The sequence below is a fragment of the Typopeltis vanoorti genome, chromosome 16, assembly GCF_054136105.1.
Source record: "Typopeltis vanoorti isolate ZY-2024b chromosome 16, IOZ_Tvanoo_1.0, whole genome shotgun sequence".
In the NCBI taxonomy this organism is placed as follows: domain Eukaryota; kingdom Metazoa; phylum Arthropoda; class Arachnida; order Uropygi; family Thelyphonidae; genus Typopeltis; species Typopeltis vanoorti.
Window position 1 is genome coordinate 88,683,434 of NC_143564.1, and position 14,910 is coordinate 88,698,343.

At 36.7% G+C, this 14,910-nt stretch overlaps 1 protein-coding gene across 1 annotated transcript in view; it reads left to right on the forward strand.

Moving 5' to 3' along the window:
• Nucleotides 1-14,910, forward strand: part of AsnRS (asparagine--tRNA ligase) — a 285,820-nt gene that overhangs the window by 123,010 nt on the left and 147,900 nt on the right. The window contains exon 9 of the mRNA XM_090406589.1: nt 8,340-8,396. Coding sequence (XP_090262715.1) covers nt 8,340-8,396 — 57 coding nt within the window. The remainder of the gene's footprint in view (nt 1-8,339; nt 8,397-14,910) is intronic.

Here is a 14,910-nt window from a genome sequence, read left to right on the forward strand (position 1 = left end):
TTCTATATCAATTTATTTTTTTCTTTAAATATAATACACTAACATTATTATTATTATTATTACGGGCTTCTCCAAGGAATCCTTAGACTCATCGAGGGAGGCCCTGAACATCATTAAACTCATTCACTCATTCATTAAAGTCATGGCACCCACAACAACCTCTATCAACCTATTCCACTCATTCATTACTCTTCAAGCAAGAAACCTGGTTCTAACACCCATGCTAACTACACTGTTACTCAGTTTTCATGGATGATCCCTAGTTCTATCACCACTAGACCTGTTCCGAAAAATTTCCTCTGTATTATTCTAAAAACCCTTCAGTAATTTGTATGCCTCAATCATATCATCCCTTTTCTGCCTGTCAACCAATTTCTGTAATCTACAAATCTTTGACCCGTTCTCATAAGATTCATTCCATAGACCTGCTACCATCTTGGTCACTCACCTCTGGTCACCCACCTAGAAACCCTGGTGCCAAGATCTGCATGCACTAGTCAAGATGGGGTCTTATCAATGCTAGATAAAGAGGAAAAATATTTGCTTATCTCTGTTCATGAAAGTATTTTTCAGTAAACAGTAATCTGATGAGCTGCTTTAGCCACTTTAGCTATGTGCTCCCTATCCACTAACACTGCCAAGTCTCTGGCTTCGTGAGTTTCCTGAAGTATGTGTATATATGACTGACATGACTAAAAATCAAGTGCAATGAAACAGCCACACAAAATAGACTTTTTGTTACACTTAGCTCCTCCAAGTCGGTTCTTTCGCAGCATTACTTCTCTTATCTGGGGAAGGTTCATTACTTAAATCATAAAAAAATAAATTGCTGCCAGTAGAATTTTATGCCATACTTTAGGGTAAAGTTATTATTTTTGATTTTTATTATTAAATTTGGATCATATTTGATAACTTGTTGGTAAGATAAAAAAAATTATTTTTATAATTTTAATATGTAAAAATTGAGGGTATTATGAATCCATTGATATTTTATGGTCCTGTATAAAAATGCTTCAAAAAAGTTTAAATTTACCGGTGGGCTTATGAGATATATAACTTTAGGCATTGGAGTTGCCTTGTTTGCACTTCTTAATTCATAAGTGAACTCTTAGTAGGTGCATAAACAGTTAATGAAGTATAAATCCAAAAAGGCTTCAAATTAAATTTCTGACATAGAATTTTAATATTTTGATTTTTTTTTTTTTTAAGAAATGTAAAAATGTGAGGAAGCAGTTTAGTGAAATCATTGTTCAAAGCAGATTTCATTGAAGGGATGGAACAATAATGGACTGATGAGCATTTAGTACATATAAATCATGTTTTTAAACAAGGGCCAAGGAAAATTCAGAACTTGAAATTAGATCCAAAGAATCAAGGCTCAATTTTACTCGTTTGTAAAACAAGAAAATTAAGTGAGATTGTATGTAGATTAGCCACTGAAGATAGGATTGCAGTTCGAATTGCCAATAAGTCTTTTATATAAAAACGAATTTCAAAGCAGTATTATTCTTCTAAGATCTTATGGAGCCACTGACTCATCTAGAAGGTGCCTTTTATCATACACATAGCTCATCACTGTACCTTAAGCACATTCAAATTCTCTGCAAGCACCACACTCTAAGCCAATGCATTCCAGTCATTCACAACTCTTCATGCAAAAAACCTGCTTCTCACTTAATTGTTCACACCCTCTTTATACAGTTTCCAGGGATGACCTCTTGTTCTCCTCTAATCTCCCACCATTTTATAAAAACCTCTTCATTAATTCTATAATAACACCTAACTAACTCGTATATCTCTATCATATCACCCCCTCATCGTCCTATCCACTAGACTCTGCAAATTTGCATTGTCTCAGCCTTTCTTCATATTCAGCATTCCAGAGATCAGATACTATTTCTGTGAATCACCTCTGGACCCTTTACAGTATCTCTTCATCCTTTTGGAAACTAGCTGAACAAATCTGTGCACAGTAACCCATATGTGGGCTAATAAGAGCCTTATACGAGGGTGGGCTGAAAAGTTCTCAGCCTCGACCATAGATGGCAACACTATTGGGATATTTTTATTCTAAGTTGGTACATCTGTCATACGTATCCATGTGAAATTGCAAGTCATTCTATCAAGTAGTTTGTGTTATACAGCTGTCTGAAGCAAAAGTGTTGTCTGTATTCCTTGAAATGGGTAAAATTGAGTATCGTGCAGTTATAAAATTCTTCGTAAAAGATGGTTTAACACCAAAAGAAATTCATTCGGAGTTCATAAAAGTTTATGGACATTCGTTTTCAACAATTAAGAAATGAGCTGGTGACTTTACCAGCCTTGAAGATGATCCACGTGAGGGACGTCCAAAAAGTGTAACAACACCAGTAATCATTGATCAAGTGCATAATATGGTATTGGATAAATGACCGGCGAGTCAAAGTGTGTGAAATTGCTGAGACTCTAGGCATTTCAAAAGAACGCGTAGGATATATTTTGTATGAAGAATTGCAAATGAAAAAGCTTTGCACAAGATGGGTGCCACGCTTGCTCACAGTACATCAAAAACACACTCACATGAAAATCTCTGAACAATGCTTGGAGCTTTTTAACAAGAATAAAACTGATTTTGTGCGTCGATTTATTATTATGGATGAGACTTGGATTCACCATTACACACCAGAATTCAAACAGCAGTCAAAACAGTGGAACAGAAGCCAGTTGTTCAGCACCAAAGAAGATAAATCAGTTCCATCAGCAGGAAAGATCATGGCATCAGTGTATTGGGATGCTAAAGGCATTTTGTTTATTAATTATCTTGAAAAGAGTAAAATTGGGGAATATTATTCTGATCTTTTAACCAGACTAGACGAAAAAATTTGTGAAGAAAGACTCGGTTTGCATAAGAAAAAAATCATCTTTCATCAGGACAATGCACCTGCCCACAAAGGTGTTTTGGTAATGGGAAAATTAAGGGATTTGCACTATGAATTTTTGGAACATCCACCCTATTCCCCAGATTTGGCTCCCTCTGACTTCTGTCTCTTTCCAAAACTAAAATCTCTTCCTCGCTGGTCAGTGTTTTTCTTCGAATCAGAGGTGATTGCAGCTGTAGAGGGGTATTTTGCAGATCTTACTGAGATCCAGTAAAGGGATGAAATAATGGCGCCGGAGCATCGCTTGAATAAATATATTAGTCTTAAGGGAGATTATGTTGAAAAATAAAAATAATGAAATTACAAATTCGTTTTTTCATTGTTAGGACGAGAACTTTTCAGGCCACCCTCGTGCAGTGGAACCAGAATCTCCTCACTTGTACAAGTCAGTGTCCTCTGCATCATTGGGAATTCATTGTGGTGTTCTCACAGTTTTGGCAGTATGTCCTCTAAATTCAGATCTTTATCCACCATCATCCCAAGTTCTCTTATTTCCTCCACCTCTAACAATATATGCCCAACAAGAGTAAATTCTACATCCCATCTTTGTTTTCCAAATTTTAAAACCTTACATTTCACAATGTTGAACTGGCATCCCCACTCTTGTGCTCATTCACCCAATCTATTAAAGTCTTCTTGTAAGGCCACATACCGAAAGAACTTCCTAGGATTTATTTATTTATTTTTATTTATTTATTTACTTACTTATTTTTTACTTCATTGGCTAACTGCTGCTCATACTGAATTTTCTACCCTTACCAACCGAGCCACCTTCCTTGCATGTTCTTTGTATTTCTCATGGAATTGATTATTACCACTCCTCTACCTTTTCTATCACACTATTATCTTTTATCCTTTTCAGCAACTTCCTGATATCCAGTCTTATATTCTCTTGTTGCCAGTCAACTCATTTGTCCTTACTACCACTACCAACTCCTTTGCTTGCTTAGTCCTAATAACCAATGCCTCAATCACTATTTATTTTACTTCCAGGAAAATGAACCTTGTGCATCTTCTCATTTACCACATCTCTAATAATCGAATCACCATGCATGGGTGATTCGATTATTCATTCATGGGTCTTTCATTACTATTTTCATGCTGATATCATTTGTTTCATCTTCTTCACTCTTCCATGCATATCTACAATTCTCTTCATTTCACTCTTCATCTGCCTCATCTTCATCAACTCGGCTTTCAAATCTTGTAACCTTTTTTTTTGCTATCATTCAGTCTTGCTATTTTATTGCCAGTCACACACACACACATGTTCACCATGAATTCCACTTGCCACTCTGTTTTTCAATGTCATTATTGCTCACTTTATCATTAATTTCATTTTTTTTAACATATAAATTATCACCCACTTTATTGTTTATCGAACTTTCTTCTGTGCTATCATTTCCACACACTCAGGACATTCGCACAATCTTCAACTGCCATGTCGGTTACAGTGTCATATTTCCTACTCGTATTTACACTCATATTTGAGCAAGTCTCATTGTCCATCAGAATATCACATTTCCTACATACCTGCACTTATTCTTTTCTCTTATTCAGCCTCTCTACATAAATATCCACCACATCTTCCCACTTATACATATCACATTCATGGCACCATACCATTTTGAGAAATCCACACCTTCTACTTTGTCTTTCGCACAGACCTACACAGTGATTTGCCTTTCACTGTCATGTTGTATCAGTGTGCTAACAAAAACAATGAGTTTTTGATAATATGGCCTAAGAAATTTATCCTAACACAACATTCCACACTCAAATATATTGCAATGATTGGCACACATTTAAATATAAAATTTACTTGCTGCAGCCAACCCACATGATAAGAGAAGTAATGTATTACTTAAGTATTACTTCTCTTGTTTAATTCAGTTTATAGAATTCTATTACTATATCTCATTTTATAGAATGGAATATAAGAATATTCCATTCTATAAATATTCCCCTCCCTTAATAATATGGTATCATAAAAAAAAAAAAAAAAAAAAAAAATCATAAAATTTATAGCAGAGCTGAATCATATACACCACACCTTCTTTTCTAATGGCTACAATTCCCACAGTGTCAAAAAAAATAATCCTTCCCCCAGCCATCGACCTTCTCTTCAGAAAGATTTTAATAATGCTCTCATCATTATTAAAATCATTCCAAGGCACTTTAAAAAAAAAAAAAAAAAAAAAGTCAGTCTTAAAGAAATACAACCTCTGCATGACTTTCAAGCCCCACCAAAAGCTTGCTAACCTTATAGGTTACACTGAAGATCAGCTCCCTCCTCTCTTGTGCCTGGCATATACAGAAGTGCCCTTTTCCCTGTTGGCCTACTATGGACAGACAGGAAGATCAGCCAACATCCATAATATGAGAACAAAAAATAAATCTGCAGTCATGACTTTGGTCAATCTGGCCTTGTGGACCATGCTCCATGGCAGTAAATTTAGAAGAGAAAAGACTATTTTTCAAATCTGCAGTGACTTTCAAAAATCAGCCTAATTTAAATATGGTTGCATAAAACTTCCAGAAATATAGGAAAAACACTAATATTTTGAGATCCAAGTTTACATCCAACAGCCCCCCCACGCACACACACAGAGAAGATGCCCCCACCTAGTTAGGACTGTAGTCTTTTGTCCACATGTTTCACTTAGTTTTGTGTTGCCTTTGTGTGTATTATGTCTCATATTTTACTCTCTGACGATGGATCAGTGATAGACAAAATATTGGAAGAATTAGATAATATTTTATTCTTTTCTCAGTGCTGCCTCACTCCATTAAGCTTCTAACATGAGTTTCTCCCAGCACTTAAGCCTTAACACACGAATTATGTATTAGGAAAGAACTAGTCAGATATCTTAATTAATTTTGGACTTCTGTGAACAACAAAATAACAAAAATTAAAAAATTACTAAAATTGAATCACAGTTTTAGTCTTACTTTTGATCAATGACTCAGTATTGGAAATAAAATATATTTCAGTATTGTTCATTCAAGATGATGCAGAAATTTTAAATTTGTTATTTTTAAGCAATGTAAAGTAAAATTTTCAACTAAGCTTTAAGACCCAAATTACTGCATCCATCTGTCATTATAGCCATAGTATGTTTTTCTGAAAACTATTCGAAATTCTTACATTCTTATGTACACAATACAACTGTTGAACATTTTTCTGGATATATATATGATCTAATCCTAAATAGGATTAGATAACATTTAAAATTTAAATAAAGTTATACCTTTCCCATAATGCTTCTCTTTACAACGATGTGAATTATAAACTGTTTATAACTATGATTTTTATAATAGAATAATTCCTAGTAAGGATGCTATTGCTTCCATTAAAAAGATGCATAATCCTGTTACGTTAGATTCTAAGGTTAAAATTATTAAATTTATTGATGATGTTGTATTGAATACTGAGATAGACCTCAGGCTAAACTTACCTCGCACTACTATCATTACAGTTGTTAAAAACAAAGAAGTCTAAATGAAGTGCTACACTAGTTAATATTACAGTAGTGAACATATTAATCCAAACAGTCACATTTTAAAGAAAAATTTTAATTTTGCAAGAAAATGAGTACAAAAATTAAATTACAACTTTACCTAATAATTTATATGTGTTCCTCTGTTCCTAACGATTTCATTAATTCACTTAGCCATGGACTCTACAAACGTAGAACTTATTTTTCTCATTTCTGCATCTTGAAACCATACTTTTATAATGGATTGTATTAAGTTATCCATTTATCACAGTTTAATTTTCCAAGTCTCTTTTTCACTATGACCCACAAATTTTCTATTGGGATAATGTTAGGAGAGTTACCTTGCCATTAAAGCAGTTGGATGTTGTGATTTTTGAGGAACTGAACTCTTTCACTTTTTTTGAAGTGTGGCATGGAGTGAGATCCTGTTGGAAGATGAGTTCTTTGTCTTTATGGATCTGTGGGACCACTTTTTCTCCAATATTTTATGTATTGGTCGCTTTTCATCACACCATCAACAGGTGCAAATGATCCTGGACCATGTGTAAAACAATCCCAGAACATCTTTTTAGCCAGATGTTTAGGTTTTTAGCCAGCTGCTGATTTGCGAACATAGGGTACTCGCTCTATTTGGACAAAGAAATAGAAATAAACAATGGGAACAGTTTTGCTGTAATCTTTGGGTGTTGGTTGCAGTATATTGTAGTGTGAACTTACAGTATTTTATCTGTTTTCTATGAGATGTAGCTAGTAGCTAAAAAAATGTATTGCAAAGGTATTGTTCAAGAGCAAGGGCAGTGGCATTTGAATAAATAGTTGTAACTTCATGTGTGTTTTGAGGACAATGTCAGGATGGGTTGTAAGTGTGATTGTTTATCTCTGTTCTCCTCTGGTATTAGGAGAATGATGTTTTAGTAAATGTTTGCCAAATTAAAACAATTTGGCAAACATTTACTAAAAATATTCAAACAGTACTAGTAGATTTTACAAGAAAACAGAAAAAAAATTCACTTCAACTCTTACTGAAGATGTACTGTAAGGAATAATTGACACTAACAGTGATGATTGCTGAAGAAACTGTTACTGCTTGAAAACTGTAAATCTTGTAAAATCTGCATATTATTCTGCTGTCATGTTTTATCTAAATTTAATTTGCATTTGAACACATTGGCATATATTTACTCTATAGATATGTATTAACCTTAACTTCAGCTCAAGTATTCTTCAAAGATATCTTTCTTAAAACTAAAATATGTTCTAAACAGACTGAGAAATTTTCTTTATACATAATCACATCTTGAATCATTCATGACAATGTCATGCAGTAATGACATTAGTGAACTAGCATCAGAAACTATTTTTTTTTAAAATAAATTATAATAAATTATAAATAGTAGTAAATAGTAATAAGTTATAATGTATACTTATGTATTAAAATTTAAACATAATGTATAAATATTTGTGTAATATTTTAATTATCTTAATGTCATGTTAAAAGGACCATGAAATAAATAATAAGGATGTTCTTTAATGAATTAGCATTAGAAATATTCTTTAAAAATTATTATAAAATAGTGGGTTCGTGGGCTGTTCAAGTAATTTTCCAGGCCTATTTTAGCCACTAGTCCACTGCCATAGGTTGACTGTCTTAGCACATTGTCTCTCTGAAGATGTTCTTGTGAGACATGACAAATCAGAACCAATGAATCCTAATTTTGTAAGCATGAAGATATTTCGTTTTCTTTGTTTTTTTTCTTCTTATTAATAATTTGCTCCCCCCCCCGAGAAGCTTATTAGTCAATTTATGTAATTCTTTATTTTAATTGATTGTGCTCTTGTACATGTCAAGAGTATTTGTATGCATGCGTGCACGTATATATGTGTGTGTGTATGTATATATATATATGTTTCTTGTTTTTAGGAATCTCATATTGATGTACAGTTGGATAACAGACACATAATGCTAAGAGGAGAAACGGTGAGCAGTATTAAAATGGAAATTTAACTTAAAATTTATGTTGTAGGGAGTTTTTATTTTCTCTGAGTTTGGAAGTATATTATACATCACAAGAAATTATTTTCATCTTTATTTTATTCAAGTCTAAGCAAACATAAATTTTCATGTGAAATAGCTTCTTTTGAAAATTCAAATATTTTGAGTTTTTAATACAAAGAATAACTGACTCCAAAGGTAGTTTAAAGCCTTCCATAGCAAATGTTATTCACTTACACTTGGTAAAATATGGATGAAAACATGAATATAATTTCATATCAGTGAAATGTATTGTATCTCAATCCCCTTCTTTTTATATCTGTATATCAGTTTGCTGTATTAGTACAGGTTAGTACCAGCTAGATAATTGCCTGTTTAAATAAGGTTCACTTTTTTTTTTTTTTTTTTTTTTTTTTTTGTTAGTGAACCAAAGAGAGGAGTAATAAGTTGACTAATCATCAATATTTTACCTCGATATGAAAAAAATGAATTAAGGAATGGATGCGAGATATGTGGAGTGAGTTTGAGGGAAGATTGGATTGTATAAGAGAGACAGCATACACCTGAATGCATTTGGTATCAGGAGTCTAGAAAAACTAATAACTGGTTTGAGACCTAACACTAGAGAGTCAGGGAAACTAAATTATGAAGGGAGGGAATAGTGAGAATGTGAGTGTAAAGCAAAAATGTTATATAACTGTGCTAATGACAGGAATGGGCTTTGTCATGGAAATGTTGACAAGGAGAGAACAATTTCGACTTTATGTTTGTCTGGTTTGGACCCATCAAACATGTGCAAAGATATGTACATGTATAATGCACCAGAGGAGAATAGAGATCTGGAAGTTGTCCAACTGTGTCATGCAGACTGCAGACAAGAGTATACAAAAGAACATGCAGGTAGATTATTATGTCTGTACACGAATGCTAGTATCAGAAACAAAGGGGTAGAGTTTGTTGCCTTAGTCAATATGTTGGGACCTCACATTGTAGGCATTAGTGAGACCTGGCTATCAGAAGCAGATATACTAACTGGTATGGAGTGTAAAGGATACACTATTTTTAGAAAGGATAGAGAGGATAGGAGAGGAGGAGGCATGCTGCTGATGATATCAGATGACTTGAATACTGTTAGAGTTGAGACCTATGATTGTAATACTACTACTACTAACAGTATTTCATGTGACAGTGAGTTTGAAGCCATCTGGTGGGAGGTGGAATCTAACAAGATCAATTACATAGTGGGATGTTGTTACAGACCTGGTGGATTGGTTGCTAGTGATGAAGAAATGTATAACCAAATAGACAAGATGAGTGTGAAAGTAGTAATCTAATGGGAGACTTTAATTATCCAAATATTGATTGGTTAGCAGTGTATATCATGAGAAGAATGAAAATGCATTTATTGAGCTGTCGCGGGACATCTTTCGCAAGCAGCATGTCAGTGAAGAAACTCTAGATCAAAGAGTGTTAGATTTGATTATGGTGTCAGAGGGCATTTCAGTTAAGAGGTAACTATTCTGCTTCCAGCTGGTGACAGTGATTATGCGGTACTCACTTGGGAAGTGACTATGTTTATGTTTCATTCAGAAAAGATTACATTCTGAACTACAAAGCAGAAAATTATGACCAACTGAGGAGTATATTGAGTTCAGTGGAATGGAATCGGTTGCTGGGTAGGAAGAATATCGACAATGCATGGGAAGCATTTAAACAATACTTAAATGATGCAGTCTTAGAATGTGTCTTGGGAGTTTGAAGAATAAGTAGGATAGGAGCCAAATGGATATGTAATCTTATTAAGCAAGAGATTCGTAAGAAAAGGATGATGTGGAAGGAAAATACCATGTGCATAAGGATGATGTCCATTATGAAAATAATAAGCAGCAAGCTAGAATAGTCAACTGTTGTTTGGAAAACTAAGTCTGAGTATGAAAAGAAACTGACTCTGCATGCTAAAGACAACCCATAAGAATTTTATTGATATGGTGCAAGTAAAAGAAAGAATAAATATGAAAGAATAATTTTTCTAAATGCAGATGCCGTGAGGGTTACAGAATGTTCCAGATGCAGAAGAGGTTCAACTAATGAGTGCCCATTTTGTTAAAAGCTATCAACCTGGTGTACGCAATATTGAGCTCACTGCTACCTCTTCACTGGATGAAGAAATTCAGGTGTGTGAGAATGAGGTATTAGAGCTGTTGTACAAACTGAATAAGAATTCAGCAATAGGGTCTGATGGGATATTAGCATGTGTGCTAAGAGTGTTCAGCTGAACTGGCTATTCCTTTGACCTGACTCATATTAAAATATGAGTCTCAGAACAGGGAAGATTCTGCAGGAATGGAAAGAATGTATGGTAATTCCATTGCACAAGGGTAGGGCAAAGACTGACGTATCCATATATCAACCAATTAGCATCTCAGGAGTGGTGGTGAAGATTTTGGAAAAATTGGTTAGGGCTCACATTCAGAAATGGGTTGACAGTGAATCTCTACTTTGCAATGAGCAACATGGGTTTACTAAGGAAGGGTCATGTTTTTGCAACTTACTCATATTTTATAACAATGTTACCATTGAACTAGATAAGGGAATGGATACACCATGATACTTTTGAATTTTGCTAAGACTTTTGACAGAATATAGTATCGTAAACTGTTGCATAAATTGGAGAATATGGGTTTGGGTTATAGAATATTAGCTTATATAAGAGGATGGCTGACTGATAGATATTAAAAAGTGGTCTACTTGGGGGATGTAGGTCAGCAAGATTTAAAATCCAGATGTCTGTTTCTTGTTTGGAGGCAATCCTGCCACCCATCCCAGCAGCATCCTCAGGAAGAAAGTTAAAAGAAAGCTCTGCAAAGACTGTCATCAACCCATTTATTCAAGTTCTCATCAAGCTTGTTCTGGCGGTCAAGGAGTTCCCAATCTCAGACACTTCATATGTCAGGTCTGCGATCGTGCATTCTCTACTGCAGTTGGCCTTGGCATGCATTGCACCTCAAAATATCCAGCAGAAGCCAACGCTGCAATAAGAACAGAGTGCATCAAAGCACGTTGGACTGCCGAAGAAGAAAAGATCCTCGCCACTCATGAGATCGAGTTGACGGCTCGAGGGATAAAGAAAATCAATCAAAATTATTTAAGGTGTTCCCATTAAAATCCTTGGATGCCATCAAGTGTCATAGACAGAAAGCCAGTTGCAAAGCCTTACTTCAAGAATTGGCAGCCCATCCACCACAGGTAGGGACAGGTAATATCTCTGTATCTCCTGTCCCTGCCTTTCCATCTTCCAGCCACCATCCTGCTGTTGAAGAAGAGGCTTTGATTCTCAGACTGACATCATCTCTAGATGATCCTCCTCTTCTAGAATATAACCATCAAATTCTTAAATATCTCATCCAGACTCACCTTCTGGGAATGGATATCACAGATCAGTTGAATGACTACCTCCATGCTGAATTCTCTGAACACTTCATGCCTCATCAACATCAGCCCACGTCTCATTTTACAATGACTTTGTCAAATAGGAAGCAGAGGAAGAGGGCCTATGCAGGCCCTCAATAAATAGAATAGAGGGCAATGTGCTGAAACTATCCTTGACGGTGCTTCCCCTCCACCTCTAGCAGACTTATATGATGATTTTGTCAAATTCTGGAGTACAGTCTTTTCTGCTCCACCTCCACACTTCCCTGATTATGATGACCAACCTGTGATATCGAGGTCCATCCCTGCCCTTCAAATATACCAGCCTGTCTCCATCTAGGAGATTAAAGCAGCTCTTCCATCCAATTTCTCTGCCTCTGAACCAGATGGCTTTCCTGTGTCTAGGCTTTGGAAGGTGCCGTTGAAGATTCTTCAAGACTTAGTGGACATTCTCCTTTCCAGTAAAGTAATACCACCATACTTACGTGCTTCAAGAACTATCTTCATTCCGAAGAAAGAAACTTCAAGCTGTGCATCAGACTTTAGACCTATTACCATCTCCCCCTGTGTTACTTAGACTCTATCATAAAATATTAGTTAAATGACTTCAGCAACATATACAGCATGATTATAGACAGAGAGCTTTTGTCCCTTCGGACGGCTGTGCCGAGAATATATATCTTCTTTCTTCTCTTCTCTCTGATTCCTGACACCACCTTAGGCCTCTATATATGGCGCCGCTGGACTCCAAAAGGCCTTTGATAGCATCTCCCCTCCTGCTCTCCTTCGAGCATTGTCTATTGCTGGATGTCCGGAACCTTTTCTTTCCTATGTTATAGAGCTATACTTGGGTAGCTCCATCACTATCACTACAGGGCTCCGTGCAACTTCTATTCCCGCAGTGCAGGGTGTTCGCCAGGGTGATCCTCTATCTCCCCTTTTCTTTAACTGCGTCATAGATGAGTTTATTCATTCTCTTCCTAGCCACTACTCTAGGTGCTTCTTCCTTTAATGCTATGGCCTTTGCGGACGATCTTATTCTCATAGCCTCTACTAAGATAGGCTTGCAGGAACTCCTTGACCGAGCAATTGACTTCTTCTCTATTTGAGGCCTTTCTATTAATGTAGAGAAGTCCTGCTCTTTAGCTCTTGTCCCCTCTGGTCATGACAAGAAGCTTAAGGTCGAGACTATAGAGTTTTCCCTGCACGGGAGGCCGTTGCATGCTTTGACCATCCTGGAAGAGTGGAGATACCTCGGTATCATATTCACTCCAAAGGGAAGGTCTTCTGTCCCTTCTATCCTAGAAGTTGGGATCGCTTCTTTGAGGAAAGCTCCTCTCAAGCCCCAGCAAAGACTGTTTCTCCTTTTGTACTATCTCCTACCTCGCTTTTACCACAAGTTGGTGCTTGGTAGAACATACATCTAGGTACTGTCCCGAATGGGCAAGGCTATCTATTCAGCCATGAGATCATGACTCAGACTGCCGCGTGACACTCCTACTGCATATTTCCATGCAAGAGTGAAGGATGGTGGGCTTGGGGTTCCATCACTTAGATGGCTGATCCCATGCCTGCGACTGTCAAGAATCATGCAGTTAGAACTATCTTCTTCCCCCATCTGCAGAGAGTCTTTCTATAGCCCATTAATACAAGAAGACTTTAGGCAGGCTAAAGGCTGGTTCCATTATCAAGGTACTTTAATCGAGTCAGCACCTGCAGAACACAAGAGATGGGCATCTCTGTTGCACTGCTCTGTAGATGGTGCTCCTTTAAAAGAGTCATATCTGGTGCCTCCCCAGCATGATCGGGTAAGGGATGGCACCAGACTTCTCCCTGGGTTCGAGTATATTGACCTTATCAGGACGAGGATCGATGCCCTGCCTAATCGAGCCCACACAGCTCGATGGGGTAGTGATGACTCCAGCTGTAGGGTTGGCTGCCACTACAGTGAGACATTGTTTCATATAGCCCAGTGTTGCTTCCGCAACCATGGTGTCCCCATGAGGAGGACACCATGGGTGCCACATTATAGGACCTCCGCAGGTTTGCATAAGCCAGACTTAGTGATTAAAAGAGATGGTGACGTTTGGGTAGTTGATGCCCAGGTGGTGGGAACAGGGTGCCCACTAGCCATAATAATCAAGTAAATTATTATAAAAATAACCAAGATCTAGTTAGTAAGATATGGGAGGAGCATGGGGCAACTCCGAGATTTACCAGCGCCACCATCTCTTTACATGGCATATGGAGTGCAGATAGTTATAAGGACTTAAAACAGCTTGGGCTTATGCAGAAGGATATAAAAGTTCTTTCCTTGAGGGCTCTACAGGGCACACTGGTGGCATGGTGTTGCCACAGAGAATGACTACAATGATAACTAGAACAGGCATAGGGTAAAGCACTTGTAAAGGCTTAGGCCTATATCAAGTCTGGACGTGATGTAAGACTTACAATCTTCTGAAAGGGTCATACAGGATTTCAACTGATGGAATTTTTCAATTTATGGAGAGTGGGAAAAAAAGCACGAGGGCATCCTTGGAATCTGAGAATAAATGCTACTAAGAAGGGAGTGAGGGCTAGATTTTTCACTCATAGGTTGGTGTGTGATTGTAATGGATTGTCGTTGGATGTTGTGATGTTGTGGGCGCAAGCAGTGTGAATGAATTCAAGAATAAATATGATAGCTGGTGTGTGTAGTATGCGGCCTCCCTCGATAAGTCCCTGACTCCCTGGAGGTCTCTTAATAATAATAATAATCGTAAGAGCTGAATGGATGAGTATGTGGAAGATGAAGTGGCTTGAAAAGTTTGGTGTTTAGTATTTGTTCTCTGTAGTAAGATTTCCAGATTATTTAACCCTCCTCCTTTGGCTTAATGATTCAAGACTTGGATCATTATGCTAAAACTTGAAGGCATTATTCAAGTTTTCGCAACCCTTACTCAACCAAAGTTGACCTCATTTAAATTAATCTTCTTATAACCTGTGACTGTGGCTTCTTCTGTTATTGTCACATCTATCTTGCTCAGCCCCTACTGATGTTTTGGTAGTTTTAAGGTTTCCTTGTTCCCAG